Source organism: Heterocephalus glaber, unplaced genomic scaffold, assembly GCF_053883595.1.
Source record: "Heterocephalus glaber isolate CG9 unplaced genomic scaffold, H.glaber_assembly_v1.0 deba00001532, whole genome shotgun sequence".
NCBI classification, from domain to species: Eukaryota; Metazoa; Chordata; class Mammalia; order Rodentia; family Bathyergidae; genus Heterocephalus; species Heterocephalus glaber.
In genome coordinates this window covers 24,619,539-24,636,414 of record NW_028258330.1, presented here as the reverse complement: position 1 = coordinate 24,636,414, position 16,876 = coordinate 24,619,539, and the positions used below count along the sequence as shown (strand labels likewise).

Genomic DNA, 16,876 nt, shown 5'->3' with positions numbered 1-16,876 from the left:
TAGTTTTTGTAGCTACCATGATTTTTTTCTTTGTACAATTTTATAATTCAATCATACAAATGGAAAGACTATTATAATAAATATGGTTGTTTAAATATTGTCATATTTGCTTTATTCCCCTATCTTCATGTATTTTTGTTGAGACATGCTGTCTCCCAGGGTGGCCTTGTACCACTGTCCTGAAGTGAGCCTCCTGTTTCATCCTCCTTAGTAGCTGGAACCATGCCTGGCTTGGTAATTAGAAGTTAGATGCTGGGCCGGGGATTTAGCTCAGTGGTTCTGCTGCCTACCTCGAAAGCACAAGGTCCAGAGTTAAAATCCCCGGTACCAAAAAAAAAAAAAAAAAAAGTTAGATGTAAAGCTTTGAGATTTAGGTTACAGTTTCTGGTGCAAATACTTCAAAGACTCTTGTAACATTCAACTGTCAGAATGTGACATAAATTAACCTTTTTTTTGGTCTTTTGAGATAGGGTTTTACTATGTAGTTTGGGGTAGCCTTGAACTCATTCTGTACCCCAGGCCAGCCTCGAACTTGTGGCAATTTGCCTGGCCCAGCCTCCCAAGTGCCGGGATCACAGGTGTGCGCCACTATGTCCGGCAGCCATTATTTGTTTGTTTGTTTTTTGGCACTGGGGATCAAACTTGGGTCCTTGCCCTTTTGAGGCAGGCGGCGGAACCACTGAGCTAAATCCCTGGCTCCGGCAGGCATTATTGTAGAACACTGAATTTGTTTTCAGTTTTTTTTTTTAAATGGAACAATTGTTTTTTTTTTTTGTGGTACTGGGGATGAACTGAGGTCCTTGTGCATGGTAGACAAGTGTTCTACCACTGAACCACATTGCCAGCCCCCTAAATAGTGGTTTGTTTTTTTTTTTTTTTGGTACTAGGGAACGAACTTGGGACCTTCTGCTTGCGAGGCAGGTGGTGGAACCACTGAGCTAAATCCCTGGCCCCCCTAACTAGTGTTTTGAAAATTAATTTTTACTGAAGGTTTTATTCTGAAGCTCAGTTCTTTAGATAAGATACCGAAGCTTGAAATTATATAGGTGGCTCTTGGTAGGTTCAGCTAATTTTTTTTTGATACTGGGGACTAAACTCAGGACCTTGTGCTGGCCGGGCAGGTGGCACCACTGAGCTAAATCCCTGGCCCTAGAGCCAACTTTCAATTAGTTATTTGGCATAAAGTTGCTCAAAAGTTTTTAACTTGCTTCCAACATATTTTCTCTTTTTAGGGGCTAAAAGAGGTGACACTTCTTGGACAGAATGTTAATAGTTTTCGAGACAATTCAGAGGTCCAGTTCAACAATTCAGTGTCTACTAACCTCAGTCATGGTTTCACCACCAACTATAAAACCAAACAAGGAGGGCTTCGTTTTTCTCACCTTTTGGATCAGGTTTCCCGAGTAGATCCTGAAATGAGGATCCGGTTCACCTCTCCCCACCCCAAGGATTTTCCTGATGAGGTGAGTGTTGTCATTTAGCTGTGACAAACCTGGTATCAATATCCTGATGCCTGGCATGGACTGGGCCCAGCACGGGTGCAGCAGGGACCTGAGAGCTGCTTGTGGAGTCCTGCGGCGTGTTTGCTCGTCACCCTCTGGATCCAGCAGCCCTCTGGGAAGACTTAAAGTCCTCCTGGTTAGGGTGGAGATAGGACTGATAGGAATGGGAGGTTAGGCTCGCCTGTGCAATCATGAGGGCTGTGTGGGGAGATTTTATTACAAGTGGGCAGCTGCACGGGAGTGATAGTGGTTTGGTGGTGGTGTGCAGACAGGAAGGAAGGCAATGTGATGTGGTGGGAAACAACCCAGACTTTAGCTTCATACAGGTCTGGGTTCAAATCTCAGCTGTTCCCCTGCTTTACCAGTGGGTTTGTGAAGACGATTTTCAACTCGTCATTCTCATGTAAGGATATGACCCCTGCTTTAGATTGTTGTGAAATAATATAATGTGTCAAACTTTGTGCAGTGCCAGAGTTTGAGTAGTTAGCCCACATATAAAAACCTTTCTTTTGATAGTTTTTTTTTTTGATAGCTTTTTGTTTTGGTGAAATGTTTATCTCAGATATCTTTTCTCTCTTGGATTATTTTTCTTAATTGGCCGGGGATTTAGCTCAGTGGTTTTGCTGCCTGCTGTGCAAGCGCAAGGACCTGAGTTCGATCCCCAGTACCAAAAAAAAAAAAGGTATTTTTCTTAATTGAGGTATAAAGTTTCTTTATTCTTGATATAAATCCTTTGTCAATATATTTTCAAATATTTTCTCTAGTTTTAATTCTCCCCCTCCTCCCTTTTTGGAGACAGAATCTTACAGGATAGGTCAGGTAGTCTTGAATTCATTATGTAGTTTAGACTGTCCTTGAACTCATAGTGATCCTCCTTCCTCAGCCTCCTGAGTGCTGGAATTACAGGTGTGTGCTAGTATTACTGGCTTCAGTCTCTCTCTCTCTCTCTCTCTCTCTCTCTCTCTCTCGTGCGCGCGCGTGCTTTTGAGATAGGGTCTCACTATGTAGTACATACTGGCCTTGAATTCACTGTGTAGCTCAGCCTGGCCTCAAACTTGTGGCGATCCTTCTGCCCAGCCTCCTGAGTGCTGGGATCACAGGTGTGCACCACCCTGCCCAGCATAATTTTAATATTTTTTTCTTGGTACTGGGGATTGAACTTGGGACCTTGTCCTTGCAAGGCAGGCACGGTGCCACTGAGCTAAATCCCCAGCCCATAATTGAAAATTTTTTTTCTTTTTCTGGTACCGGAATCGAACTCAGGTCCTTGCACTTGCCAGGCAGGCACAGTGCCACTGAGCTACATCTCCAGACCCCATAATTTTAATGTTTTAATGATGTCTTTTAAAGTAATTAAGTAGTTTGCCAGTGAGCAGCCCTGTGGCTTGAATCTGACTTGTGCTTGCTCTGTTCCCTCCACTTTTTGAACATAAAGATGGCTTCACGTGAAATGTCTGGGCAGACAGAAGGCAGCTTGAGTAAGAGTTAGGGATTTTGGTAATTTATGTATTTAATTTAATTAGTTTTTTTTATTTATTGAAAATTAACCTTGACGAGAAACAGAGTGATACACCTTTCTGCAACATTCAGTGGTAAGATTTAACTGACCCTTAATGTGTTCTGTTTAATTAGGTTCTGCAGCTGATTCAAGAGAGAGACAACATCTGTAAGCAGATCCACCTGCCAGCCCAGAGTGGAAGCAGCCGTGTATTGGAGGCCATGCGGAGAGGGTCAGACTTACTTGGAGAGGGCACATCTTATACCTTTCCTTGTTTCTTTAATGACAAGTAATGTCTATATTGCTAAGAACTGAGCATAGATGTAGGAAATGAATTCCCACTAGATGAAAGAAATGAGCTAGATGAAAGCAATGTCATCTTTTCCTTCCTTGACTGTTGACCCCTATGTCAGTACTGCCAGTGAGCAGCCTGCTGGGTGGAATCTGGCTTGCGCTTGCTCTCTTCTCTTGCTCGTAGCTACTCAGTAAATGTTTATGGTATGGATAAACCTACAGACACGGAACTTGCTTTGGCTCACTCTATAATCATAGGCTAAGGACTGGATCACCCATTTTAATTTTTTTTAGCATATTTAAATTTGTTAAATTACCTATTTATTTTTATGGTATTGGGGTTCTCTATTTTCTTTTTTTTTTTGGTACTGGGGATCGAACTCGGGACCTTGCGCTTGCCAGGCAGGCAGCAGAACCACTGAGCTAAATCCCCAGCCCTGGTATTGGGAATTGAACACAGGCTTGTGCCTGCTGAGTGGTCCACTACTGGGGTATATCTCAAGCCCTGTTTAACATTTTAAAATTAAGTATCTACTACGTAGCATGGTTGGAGATTTTAACCCTTTAACTTTCAAGAATAAGAAAAGTCTTTTAGGTTTTGGAATTTAAATATAGATCTGTTCATTGACTTTGGGAATATTTAGTATTGCAGAGATAAGACTGCAAAGAATGTGACCCAGCGCAAATTATGCCTTGCCTTTCTACAGTTGCAGAGAGTTATAGAGATCCTCTTACTTTATTTTTTATTTTTTTTGGTACCGGGGATTGAACTTGGATCCTTGTGCTTACGCAGCAGGCGGCGAAACCACTGAGCTAAATCCTCAGCCCCCTCTTATGTGTTTAATCTGTCTTATTTGTTAAAAGGGTTAGGGATTTTAAAAAATTCAGGGCTAGGGATATAGTTCTGAGATAGAGTATTTGCCTAGCATGTGTGAAGCCTTGGAAAGATAAATTATAGTCTCTAGATTAGATAAGAGTTTGATGAAAAGGGCTCTTTGAGATTCTTTAACATAATCCTGAACTGTGCTACATGAATGAGAAGTGATTACATTTGGGAATTCATGTGTTTTTTTGGTAAGATTTATTTAAAGAAGATTCGTTCATCTAGGCCTTTTCTTTTTGTTCTTTGTTTTGTTTTGCTTTGTTTTTGGTACTAGGGATCCAACTCGGGTCCTTGTGCTTTCAGGGCAGGCGATGGAACCACCGAGCTAAATCCCTGGCCCTTCTTTTTGTTCTTTATTGCAGATATTCACGAGAGGCTTATGTGGAGTTAGTTCACCATCTCAGAGAGTCTATTCCAGGTATATTTAAGACATGCTAAGTGTGAGTATGTTACTGTGCCAGTGCACAGTCATCTTGGTCAGATACAGGCAACTGCCAACCCCTTAGACAGTTCCTTGTGACACCATTTATACTTCTTTTGCTTTTCTTCATTGTGTTCTCTCTCCTTCTCCTCCTCTTTCTTTTTTCCCTCTTCTCTCCTTTCTGTGGTTAGATATATAAAAGAAATATGTTTGTGCAAGCACTGCAAGATTTTCTCTAGTAAAAGCAATATCACTTTGAAAATGTGGACTCCTAGTATGTCTTTGAATGTGGCATTTGAAGTGAAATTACCTTTCCTAGTGCTGTGGGGAATGTAGGGTGAGAAGCCAGCTCTGGTATGAATCGTGGTAGAGAAGCAGGCTGAAGCACTCCTGTCTGTGATGATGGTTTTACTTGTACATGGACTGAGTGTCCCCAGGGAAGGCCTTCTGATTGTTCTCCCTCCCTCTGTAATCCACAAGTGCCAAAGCTCCGCTTGAAGGTCAGCAACAGCACTCTATTGGCCTTTGTTGTGTATCACAGGGGTGTGCCTCAGCAGTGACTTCATTGCTGGCTTTTGTGGAGAGACAGAAGAAGATCACCAGCAAACAGTGTCTTTGCTTCGGGAAGTTCAGTACAACACAGGTTTCCTCTTTGCCTACAGCATGAGACAGGTGAGCCCTGGATGGGGGAGGACTGTCTTCATTCCTGACAAGCTTGGGGTTCATCATAGACAGCTGGGCAGAAAAGGCAGATGGCAAGGCATTCATTACAAAACCTCAGGATTTTATCATCCACTTTTTTTTTCCATTTTTCGATTTATGTCTTGTCTAATGTTTGACACAATTCAGCAATTGGAGATGAAAAAGGGTTAATATACCATTGTTCCTATTTATTAAAATAAAGTTATGTTTAGGGTGTTTGAAATTTTAATGTGGATAGGGAGAAATGTATCCTCTTTACAAGGAATCTAAAATAATTTCTCAACATGCAGAACTTATATTTTTGGTCTGTACGTGTGGTCTTCTGAGCCACCCATAGCCATTTCTCATTTGTTTTTCTAGGCTAAGTTGGCCCGCTGTTGTTTACTTCTAGTTTTCCCTATAACATAAATTCCCAGGAAAACAAAGCAGGAGATGAGGAAGGGGAGAATAGTGTGTATTTCCTACAAAGACATAACCCTGATCTGCCATTTTCTTGGTGGTAGGGGTGGATTTGCACGGTTGCTCCTCCTTAGTCACCTCGAGGCCAGCGCATCTTGTGTTTGGATGGAGCTGAGGGCCCTGTGACCACAGGGCTCAGGAAAGCTGACTGATGGATGACTGGATCCATGAGTTTAGCCTCACTGTCCTTGTGCTGCCATCAATCCAGCTAATTCATTTGTTCTAAAGCTAATGGTTTAGTATTTTGTAGCCAGTGTAGATGGGCCAATGTGTATATTCATGTCTTTTACAGAATTATTTCAGAGATGATGCTTCAGAGGAGCATTTAGAATCCATTTTGCTTCGTTTCCATGGACATAACAAATATAAAAGAGAAATTCTTTCTAATGCTAGGGTTGGGAAATGGATTGTCATTTTGTGGTAGATACATGTCCTGTGGACATTGACATTTTGGAACCTAATTGCTAGGTTACTGGTAGGGTTATGGAGACTTAAGTATCCTAGTGGATGAGAGCAAGCATTCAGATTGCACCTCTGCCACTTAATAACTATGTGATCTTGACCAAGGTCCTTGGTTTCCTCATCTGTGAAATGGGGGTGACATTAGTACCAATCTCATAGGCTTGTTTTGAAGATTAAGAGTGTAAGACTGGGGATTTAGCTCAGTGGCACCGTGCCTGCCTCGCAAGTGCAATGTCCTGAGTTCAATCCCTGGTACCAAAAAAAAAAAAAGAGTACATAAAAAGCACATAGAATAGTTAAGAGTAGGTAAGTGCTACTGTTAATACCAAGACAGAATGGAGTAAAACCTGTAGGTATATTAGGATTCGCCACCCATTTTCTGTTTTTCTCTGTGGATTTCAAAGGCAGGTTGGTTTGAATGGTCAGACTGGTTTAAAGATTTTTCTTGGTGTGTAGTACAGGCTGGCCTTGAACTCATGGTTATCTTCCCACCTCAGCCTCCCTAGTGTTGAGATTACAGGCTTTTGGCATCACACCTGGTTGCTAAAGATTTTTTTTTAATCCCACAGTTTTGTGTAGCACAGTGGTTTTCTTTAGCTGTTTTGAGCATGAGGTCACATACTTAAAGATATATGTAAACATGTACACCCAGTAGTTTTGAATGATTTATAGGTTTTCAAGGATAATTTTTTGTTTTGTTTTGTTTTGTTTTGGTGCCAGGGATCAAACTTGGGACCTTGTGCTTGCGAGGCAGGTGGCAGAACCACTGAGCTAAATCCCTGGCCCCTAGGATAATTTTTTTTGACTAGGTAATATGCTTATGGTATAAAATTCAGAGCCGGACGTGGTGGCACATGCCTGTAATCCCAGCACTCAGGAGGCTGAGGCAGGAGGATTGCTGTGAGTTTGAGGCCAGCCTGGGCTACATAGTGAGACCCTGTCTCCAAAAAAAAAAATTCATGAGATTAAAAGGTTAAAATGGAATAAAGTGAGAAGTAGTTTTTCCTTCTTCCCAGTAGTTTTTCTGTTCCTTTTTTTGGTACCAGGGGTTGAACTCAGGACCTTGTACTTGCGAGGCAGGCGGCAGCACCACTGAGCTAAATCCCTGGCCCACTTTTCCTTTCTTGAAGACAGCCATGCTTAGCAGTTTTTTGTATAATCTTCCAACAAAATTTCATTTATTTATAACCATATTTGTATTTTTTGTCTACCCCAAAGATATACTGTGGTTAACAGTATGTTTTGGAAAACAGTCCATATTAATACATACAGAGATATCTTTTTTTCTTTTGGTCTGGTGCTAGGGATTGAATCTAGGGCTTTGCACAAGGTAGGCACGTGCTCTGTCACTGAGCTACATCCCTAGCTCATTTTATTTTATTTTGTTTTTGAGGCATTTAGACTGCCTTGTACCTTGTGTTTCATAAACAGTGGTGTTGAGTTACCTAGTTACCTAGTACCTGAATCATTTAGTATACGTCCCAAGTGTGACCTTAGGACAAATAGCAGGAGTAATTTTGTCTATGATTTTTATGTGTTAAAGTTAGAATTTGAGTGACCTTTATCTCCTTTTTTTTTTTTTAAACAGAAGACACGGGCATATCACAGGCTGAAGGACGATGTTCCAGAAGAAGTAAAATTAAGGCGTTTGGAGGAACTTATCACTGTCTTCCGCGAAGAAGCTTCAAAAGCCAATAAAACCTCTGTGGGTTGTACGCAGTTGGTACTAGTAGAGGGGGTGAGTCTGTCTAAGTATGTGTACATTTTATTTGTTGTTTTTTTAGAACACAATATATCTCTCCTTTAGTAAGACCTTTTTTTTTTTTTTTTAAGTTCTTTTATTGGTACCTTTCAGGTTTAAAATTCATTTACATTTATCATTGGGCGTTTGTACCTGTACATGATGTATCTTGGTTCTTATTTTTTCCCCATTACTTGTGCACCCTTCACCCCCTCCACCCTTCCCTATTTACATAGACTTCATTTCCATTTTTTTTTCTTTTCTCATAGTTTTTCCTTTCCCTCTTTTCCTTTCCCCTTCCCCTCCCTTCACCCCTTCGTCTTTGGACCTTTTTTCCTATTTCAAATTATCAATTATTCATTTTAATCATTTTAACCCTTGTTTACACTATCAGTTTCTCACACTAGAGAAACTATTCGGTATTTATACATGTGTGTCCTATTTATTTCACGTAAGAGTATGGCCTCGATATGCATCCATTTAGCTATAAAAGACTCTAGTTTTTCATTCTTTATGGCTGAGTAGTACTCCATTTTATTAAAAAAACACATCTTCTTTATCCAGTTTCCAGTTGATGGGCACTTGGGCTGCTTCCAAGCTTCAGCTATTATGAACTGTGCCGCTATAAACATGGGTGCACATATATCGCTGTGGTATGATTCTTTTAATTCTTTTGGGAAGATACCCAGCAGGGGAATAGCTGGGTCAAATGGGACCTCTAGCCCTAGTTCTTTGAGGTGTCTCCATACTGATTTCCACAGTGGTTGCACCAGTCTGCACTCCCACCAACAATGGAGAAGAGTTCCTTTCTCCCCACACCCCGCATTTGTTATTGGTTGATTTCTTGATAGCAGCCATTCTTTCTGGGGTGACGTGGAATCTCAGTGTTGTTTTCATCTGCATCTCTCGAAAGGCCAGTGATGTTGACCATGTTTTCATATATTTGCTGCTTTTACTTCTTTGAGAAATGTCTGTTCATTTCAGATGCCCATTTTTGAATTGGGTCTTTGAATTTGGGGGGGGGTCTGATTTTTTTCAATTCTTTATATTTTCTAGATAGTAGCCCTTTGTCTGAGGTACAGCTGCTAAAAATTTTTTCCCATATTGTAGGTTGTTAGCTCTGTTGGTGGTTTCTTTTGCAGTGCAGAAGCTTTTTAATAAGATGAGATCCCAGTTGTTGATTCTTTCTGCTAGTTCCTGTGCTACTGAGGTTTTGTTCATGAAGTCTTTTTCTATGCCAATGTCTTCAAGAGTTCTACCTAACTTATCTTCCAGCAAGTTTAGTGTTTCTGTCTTAATATTTATATCTTTAATCCACTTTGATTTTAGTTTAGTGCATGGTGATAGGTATGGGTCTAGTTTTAATCTTTGGCAGGTTGAAATCCAGTTTTTCCAACACCATTTATTAAATAGGCTATCTTTCCTCCAATGAGGGTGGTTGGCTCCTTTGTCAAAGATGAGGTGGCTAAGTATGTCTGGAGTTGTTTCTCCATCTTCTAATCTATTCCACTGATCTTCAGGTCTGTTCTTTTGCCAGTACCATGCTGATTTTATCACAGTAGCTTTGTAGTATAGTTTCATTTTGGGGCTTGTGATACCCCCAGCCATAAGACCTTTTTTTTATCAAAGTTTTCGTAGTTTTTGGCATACAAGTCTTTTTTTTGGCAGTACCAGGGATCGAACTCAGGACCTTGCACTTGTGAGGCAGGTGTGGTGCCACTGAGCTAAATCCCCGGACAAATCTTTTTTTTTTTTTTCGTCTGCCTTAGGTCCTGGTTGAGAAGGACAGTTCTGCTCCTTACCCTAGGATATGGCAGCATAAAAGCAGCCACTTGTCTGATGTTTGTATTTGTTGAAACTCTCTGGTAGCAACAGAAATTTACACAACAAAGCAAAACATTTTTACATAACTTTTTGTGGGGATGTGCAAGGTACAGTCTGGTGTCTGGAAGAGACTGTACTTGGCCTAGGAAGCCCTTGAGACAGACTTGCTTCTCCTGCTCAGGCCAGCTTTCCCTACTTCCAATCATTTGTGTAGCAGAGTATAGCAGTCCTGTAGTTTCCACATTTATACATAGTAGTTCCAGTAGTTGTGTTTCTCAGCTCCGAGTCAGAGAACCTGCTCAACTCAGCATGGCTTGGGGAATCCCTCTGTGGTCTGCTAAGCCTTGGCTGGGTGGCAGGGAGAAGTGGTGCAGCAGTGGCTGCTGAGCGGTGGCACCAAGCTGGTGAAGACCCCCAAAAGGTGTCTGTTAAATATTTTGTAATTTAGATGTCAGCTTTGATGCTGGATGACAGTTCCCAGGTTGCTCTCTTTGCCTGACTTCATGGAGTTTTACTCTATATGTATGTGTTAGTATTAGGCAAAGAGTCCAAGGTACCCTATGCATGTTTCTAGAGCTCTTTTTCTGCCTAACTTCTTCCTTTTTAGAATTTGCTTTATAATTTCTAGCTATCTCAGACTCCCTGAACTTTTGATCTGTTATCTCCCAGGCCCCTTCTGTTTTATTTTGCTTCCTGTTTTGTTTTGTTTTTTGAGGCAGGGTGTCATTATGTAGCAGGCTGGCCTTGAACTCCCTATGTAGCCTAGGCTGTCCTCAAACTCTTGATCCTCCTGCTTCAGCCTCCCAGTGCTGGGATTATAGGTATCTGTCACTATGCCTGGCTGATTCTTCTCTCTCAGTGGAGAGAAAACCCTTATGCTCTGCTTGAGATCTTCCTCCCTACTTTTTGTGACCTGGCCTGGCATATACCTTTTTGTTAAAGAGTGTCTGGTGTCATTTCATTTGTTTTCCTTCTCTTTTACATCACAACTTGTGTGCTTTGTTGTCCATTGTGTGAAAACTGTTTCTTATATTTTGTCCAGTTTCCTAACTTAAGGCTGGAAGATAAATTTAGTTTCATCTGTCATTTCATCATGACTGTAAGAGTAAGACTTATGGGTATTATAGAAGTTAATCCCATCCTAGTCATTATATTCTTCTGGCACCATATTGTGGTGGACTCTGGCTTCAAATCTGTCTGTTCAATAGGGCAAGCAACCCAGGCCAGTCAACCTCAGAACATTTGTGAGTGATTATTTCGAGAGTGGGCAAGTTGACTTGCCAAGTACAAGTACATTACCCACAGATACCTGGGCTTTGGCCTTGTTAGAAGCTAATTGCTGCAGAAGGCAGTTCTGCAAAGACTCATTGATTGATTGAGTGATTCAGATATAGCCAGCAGACTGTTGTGTGCCATGCTCTGCCCTTGTTGGTGAAGCAGCAGTAAACATTAAGCTTCCAATCATTGTTTGGTTAAGGAGTGTTCTTTGGGTACAGACCCTTGAGACTCTGAGACAGAGAAGGCAGTTTCCGCTGTCCTAGAACTTATGACTGACAGTCTACTCCTGTCTTTCTGCAGCTCAGTAAACGCTCTGTCACAGACTTGTGTGGCCGGAATGATGGAAACCTTAAAGTAATTTTCCCTGATGCAGAGGTGGAGGATGGCATTAACCCTGGGCTTAAGGTCAGAGCCCAGCCTGGAGATTATGTCCTGGTAAAGGTAATGTATCCTTTGAGTTTTTTAAAAAATTGTTTTTTGTTTCTTTGTTTTTTTGAGACAGGGTCTCGCTATGTAGTTCAGGCTGGCCTTAAACTCACTATGTAGCCCAGTCTGGCCTCGAAACTAGCTCAATCCTCTTGTCCAAGCCTCCCAAGTACTGGGATTATAGGCATTTACCACCATACTGGGCTCCTTTGAGCTTTTGATGTATACTGTGAAATGCATGTTAGTTTGGATAATTTTGAGTTGCTCAAGATTCTCTTTTGTTCCCAAGTGACATAAACCCTACAAGTAAGATTTAGTGGAAGGATTGAAATAAAGAAGGAACTGTAAGGGCCGGGGATTTAGCTCAGTGGTTCTGGTGCCAAGTCCTGAGTTCTATCCCCGGTACTGGAAAAAAAAAAAGAAGGAACTGTGGATCCAGCTAGGGATATGTTGGTTCTTTCTCTTTCACCTATCTCTGCTCTTCCCATGTTCTTTTTGACTAAGTCTCTGGTCTACACTGGAACCACTCTCTCATAAATTTCACTTTCCGCCCAGAGATTTAGCTCAGTGGCACCATGCCTGCCTCGCAGGGTCCCAAGTTCAATCTCCAGTACCAAACAAGCAAAAAACAAATAAATTTCATTTTCCCCAAACAAACAAACAAACAAATAAAAACAAACCCACAAATGAAAGGGCTGGGCATTTAGCTCAGTGGCACTTCAACTGCCTCGAAAGTGCAAGGTCCTGAATTTGATCCCTGATACCAAAAAAACCAAAAAACCCCCCATAAATTTCACTTTCTTATTTTCTTTTCCTCATTTGCCTAAACTCCACACTTCTTAATCTTCTCATCAACCCTGGTGAATCTGGTAGTCTGCTTACTCTGTGTCTGCATCCAAGTGGTTGAACATCACCAGGGAAAAAGTACAATTGGATAGTAGGTTAGGTTAGATGGTGGTTACATAAAACCCCAAATATAGTGGTTTTATAAGGCAGGAATTCTCTTTCTCATAAAATCTGGATGTGGATGGTCCTGGACTAGATGTTGTGATGGCCACATGTCATCAGAGGTCCAGGCTCCTTCTGTCTTTTGCTTTGTCTTGGGCCTTCCTTCCCAGTGTCACCACATATCCTGAATGGCTGCTCAAGTTTTAGCCCCCATATCCATGTCTTATCTAGCAGGAAGAGGAAAAGACAGGAGGACACGCCTATTTTCAGGATGCTCTGCAGAAGTTCCATACACTTAATTCTGCTGTAGTCACATGCCACAACAGGCTGCAAAGAAGCTGAGAAGTTGGTCTTCATTCTGAATGACCATGTGTCCAGCTAAAAATTGGGAGTTCTGTTATTGAGGAAGAAGAGGAGAAACACATGTTGAGGAATAAGTAATGTCCCTTGCTACATGAATTGACTGCACTTAACTTCAGATTCATGACTGTAAAGCTCAAATGAACCCTCAGCATGGTGAAATTCTGGTCCTAATGTAATTTCCTAGTAGACTGATTTTTCCCATCTCTCTTTAAGTCCCTACTCACCTATGCAGTCCCTTTTCTGATACCTTTTTTTTTTTTTCAGATAAGATCTTGCTCTGTAATTCAGGCTGGCTTGAACTCACTATGTAGCCCAGGTTGACCTCAAACTTGAGACAATCCTACCTCAGCCTCCCAAGTGCAGGAATTATGTGTGTGCATGCCCTCTCCTGGCTTTTCTGATATCTTTGCCTCATGTTTCATATACACAGTACAATCAGAAGAAATCTTATTTTTCTTTATTTCTACCAGCTGCTCACATCTAGATGTAAATCTAAAAGGAATTGAGAAGTTTCAAGGCTTTTTCAAATTCCTTCTTTTCATAGGGCTTCCGTCTAGTGTGAGTTATTTTTTATATAGTAAAACTACAGAAGTTTTGAAAATAAAGCTACAGAAACTTTTACCATACTACTTTCTTTCGCTTATGTTAGTTCTTTTTATGACTGGGAATTGAACTGGCAATAGGAAAGTCTGTCTTACATAACTTACATTCACAGGATTTAGTGCCAGTGTGTGTTAACATCTTTGTTTTTTTTTTTTTGGTACTGGGGATCGAACTTGGGACCTTGCGCTAGCAAGTTAGGCGGCAGCACCACTGAGTTAAATCTCCAGCCCTACCATATTTGTTTTAATTCCTAAGAGAGAAATGTTTCCCCACATTTCTTACAATTATAGAGTTCCTTTCCACTCAGTCTTTTCATGGCTTTGAAAATAAATTGGTGCGGTCAAAGGGTTTCCCATGTATCTGACATTCATAATCTCCTCCAATATGGGCCACAAAGTCTTTTTTTTTTTAATGTTTGCTTTGTTTTTTTTTAAATTTTTTTATTTTTTTGGTACCGGGGATTGAACTCGGGTCCTTGTGCTTGCAAGGCAGGCGGCGGAACCACTGAGCTAAATCCCCAACCCTGTTTGCTTTGTTTTTGATAAAGGGTCTAGCTGTGTAGTCCAAGCGGATGAACTCAGGCTGGCCTCAAACTCTTGATCCTTCTGCCTCAGCCTCCTGAGTGCTGCGATTACAGGTGTGTGCCACTGAGCCTGGCTATACCTGATCTTATGGTTGGAATTGGGGGGAAAATTATCTCTCTCTTTTTTTTTTTTGTACCGGGGATCGAACTCGGGACCTTGCGCTTTCGAGGCAGGTGCCAGAATCACTGAGCTAAATCCCCGGCCCCGGGAAATTATCTCTTGAGAGTAAAGGGAGAAGTGGCTGTTTGAGATGGACTTTTATTTGACCTCTTACATTATAAACAGACATTTCTTCTGTTTGGAGCCATACAGTCTGTCAGTCTGTTATCTCCATTACATTCCTTTTGGTGGCCTCTCCTTGCTCTGCTTAAGTACTCGTGGTGCAGTCCTGGTTACTTTGCCTTCTTCTGTTTGGTTTTCTTTCAGATCACCTCTGCCAGCTCTCAGACGCTCAAAGGACATGTTCTGTGCAGGACCACTCTGAAGGACTCCTTAGCATATTGTTGACCACAGTGGTTTGGGCAGTCCTTCTCTATAGGACTCTATAAAATCTACTCTATAGAAGTAGTCACTTCTGTACGGGAAGTGGGCAGTCTTTCTCTACAGGAAGGAGACGTCACTGGGCACTAGTGAAAGAGGTAATGATGCTTTGGAGATAAGCTACAAGTGGTGAAGCAACTTTATGTTAAATGTAAAAATGTATCTCTTTACAATCATTAAATTTACTGAAAATTAATGGCCTTTTTGTCTACTTTTACTTCATTTTTTGCTTTGGTTAGTGTTTCTGGATAGTCTCTCTCTCTTTTTCCTGGTACTGGGGATCAATTCCAGGGTCTTATGCATGCTAGGCAATGCTTTAATGCTGAACTATATCCCCAAGCCTTTAAAAAATTTTCTTTTTTAGGGCTGGGGATTTAGCTCAGTGGTCCTGCTGCCTGCCTTGCAAGCGCAAGGTCCTGAGTTCAATCCCTGGTACCAAAAAAAAAATTTTTTTCTTTTTGAGACAGAGTCCTAAGTTGCCCAGATTGAGCCTTGAACTTAGGGTCTTCTTGCCGCAGCCTCCTGGTAGCTGGGATTACAGGGGTGTGCCACTGCACCTGGCTTGTACAGTGCACCCAGCTTCTGATGATTTTGTTTGATGCTATTGATTCAACTGCCTATCTTCTTACTTTTTTATATGTATTTTGCCTGAGGATTTCCTCATGGACTTTTCTTTTAGTCTGTCAGTTTATTTTTGCCTTCAGGTCTGAGAGCACCTGGAATTTTGCAAACTGTCATTACTTCTTAATAGGCTGTGGCAGTGGTGTTCTGTGCATTCACTATTGCAGTTGTTCTGTTCCATGGGCATCATGAGAAAAACCCAGGATATGATAGCCGCAGAAGGATTTTGGTTCAGGTTTCCACTGCATTGCTTAAATGTTGTATAAACCTGAGTAGTTAACTTTATTTTTCTGAACTTTGATCTTTTCATGTATGATCTGGGGATAATAATAAAATTTTTATCTCATATGGAGTTCAGTGAGATTCTGCTTGTAAAGGGTTTCCCAGTGTTGGGCCTGGGGGTTGTAACTCATTGGTAGAGTTCTTGCTTAGCATGTGCAAGGGTTCAATCCTAAGCACCAAACAAACACAGTATTTCCCACAGAACATTGTAAATTCCTACCAAATGGAAGTGATCCTTGAAGGACCGTTCTTCTAAAACAGACTGTATGTATTAAAATATGCTGAAGTGTTTACTGTGTGTCTGACCAGGATATCCTTTAGGTCCTCTCAGTTGTTGAGCATGACAACCCTCAGTTGGGAACCTCTTCCTCAGGTGCTAGTTTGGCGTGGGAAGATTAGCTTTTACTCTTAGGGTTCATCTTCTACTGAGAACACTTGTTATTGCTCTTCAGTATTTTATTCAAAAGGCATAATAAGTTTTGAAGTTTTAGTAGTAGCATTATTATCTGGTGGTATTGGGGATTGAACCCATGGCCTTGTACATGCAAAGTACGTGCTTCTACCACTGAGCGACATCACCAGCCCTTGAAGTTTTAATTTTAAATAACATCTGTTATTTAGATATTTGTTTAATATATATTTTTTGGCATTTAATATTTTAAAGCATATATGTGGTAAGTAATCCAAATAATACAGTGCTTATGTATAGTCTTCTTTCTCCTAATCCCTTTTATAGGAATCCCTTCATTTCCTTTTACAATGGGAAGCTCTAGTAGAGCTTTGCAGAGCTAGTCTTGTTAATTTCACCCTTTTGAAGTATACAATTCAGTGTTTTTTAGTATATTCACAAGGGGTTGCAACAACCATCAATGTCTCGCTCTAGAACGGTTTTATCACTCTAAAAAGAAACCCTGTACCTGTTGGTCATTCCCTAGTCTCCCCCCAACCCCTGCAAAACACTAATACTGTATATACTTTGTGTTTCTATGGATTATTTATTCTGACCATTTCATGTAAATAAATCATACAATATGTGGCTTTTGTGTTTAATCTTTTTCACTTAGCCTGTTTTCAAGATTCATCCACATTGTGGCAGTACTTTATTCTTTTTATGGCTGTATATTCCTTTGCATTTATATACATTTGTTCATCCATTCATCCATAAGTGAACTGTTGAATTGTAAATTGTGCTGCTGTGAGCAATATGTACAGTTTTTCTGTTTACAGGTTTTTTTTTATATATATACCAGGGATTGAACTCAGGACCTTGTGCTTGCAAGGCAGGTATGATGCCACTGAGCTAAATCCCCGGCCCTGTTTTTATTTTGATACCGGGGATCGAACTTGGGTCCTTGCGCTTGGGCAGCAGGCGGCGAAACTGCTGAGCTAAATCCCTGGCCCCTTACAGTTTTTTTTGAGACAAGGTTTCACTGTGTATTCAGACT

The 16,876-nt window shown here is 41.0% G+C and overlaps 1 protein-coding gene across 2 annotated transcripts in view; it reads left to right on the top strand.

The window, feature by feature from the left end:
- The window catches only part of Cdk5rap1 (CDK5RAP1 mitochondrial tRNA methylthiotransferase), a 31,649-nt gene extending 16,925 nt beyond the window's left edge, over positions 1-14,724 (top strand). The window contains exons 8-14 of one of the 2 annotated variants that reach the window (XM_004867943.3): positions 1,233-1,463; positions 3,135-3,232; positions 4,540-4,595; positions 5,140-5,270; positions 7,810-7,959; positions 11,365-11,505; positions 14,415-14,724. In XM_004867943.3, the coding sequence (XP_004868000.1) occupies positions 1,233-1,463; positions 3,135-3,232; positions 4,540-4,595; positions 5,140-5,270; positions 7,810-7,959; positions 11,365-11,505; positions 14,415-14,495 (888 nt within the window). In that variant the 3' untranslated portion in view covers positions 14,496-14,724. Of the gene's footprint in view, positions 1-1,232; positions 1,464-3,134; positions 3,290-4,539; positions 4,596-5,139; positions 5,271-7,809; positions 7,960-11,364; positions 11,506-14,414 lie in introns of both variants that reach the window. The other variant, XM_021246827.2, reaches the window with a different exon arrangement.
- The last annotated feature ends 2,152 nt before the right edge of the window (positions 14,725-16,876 follow it).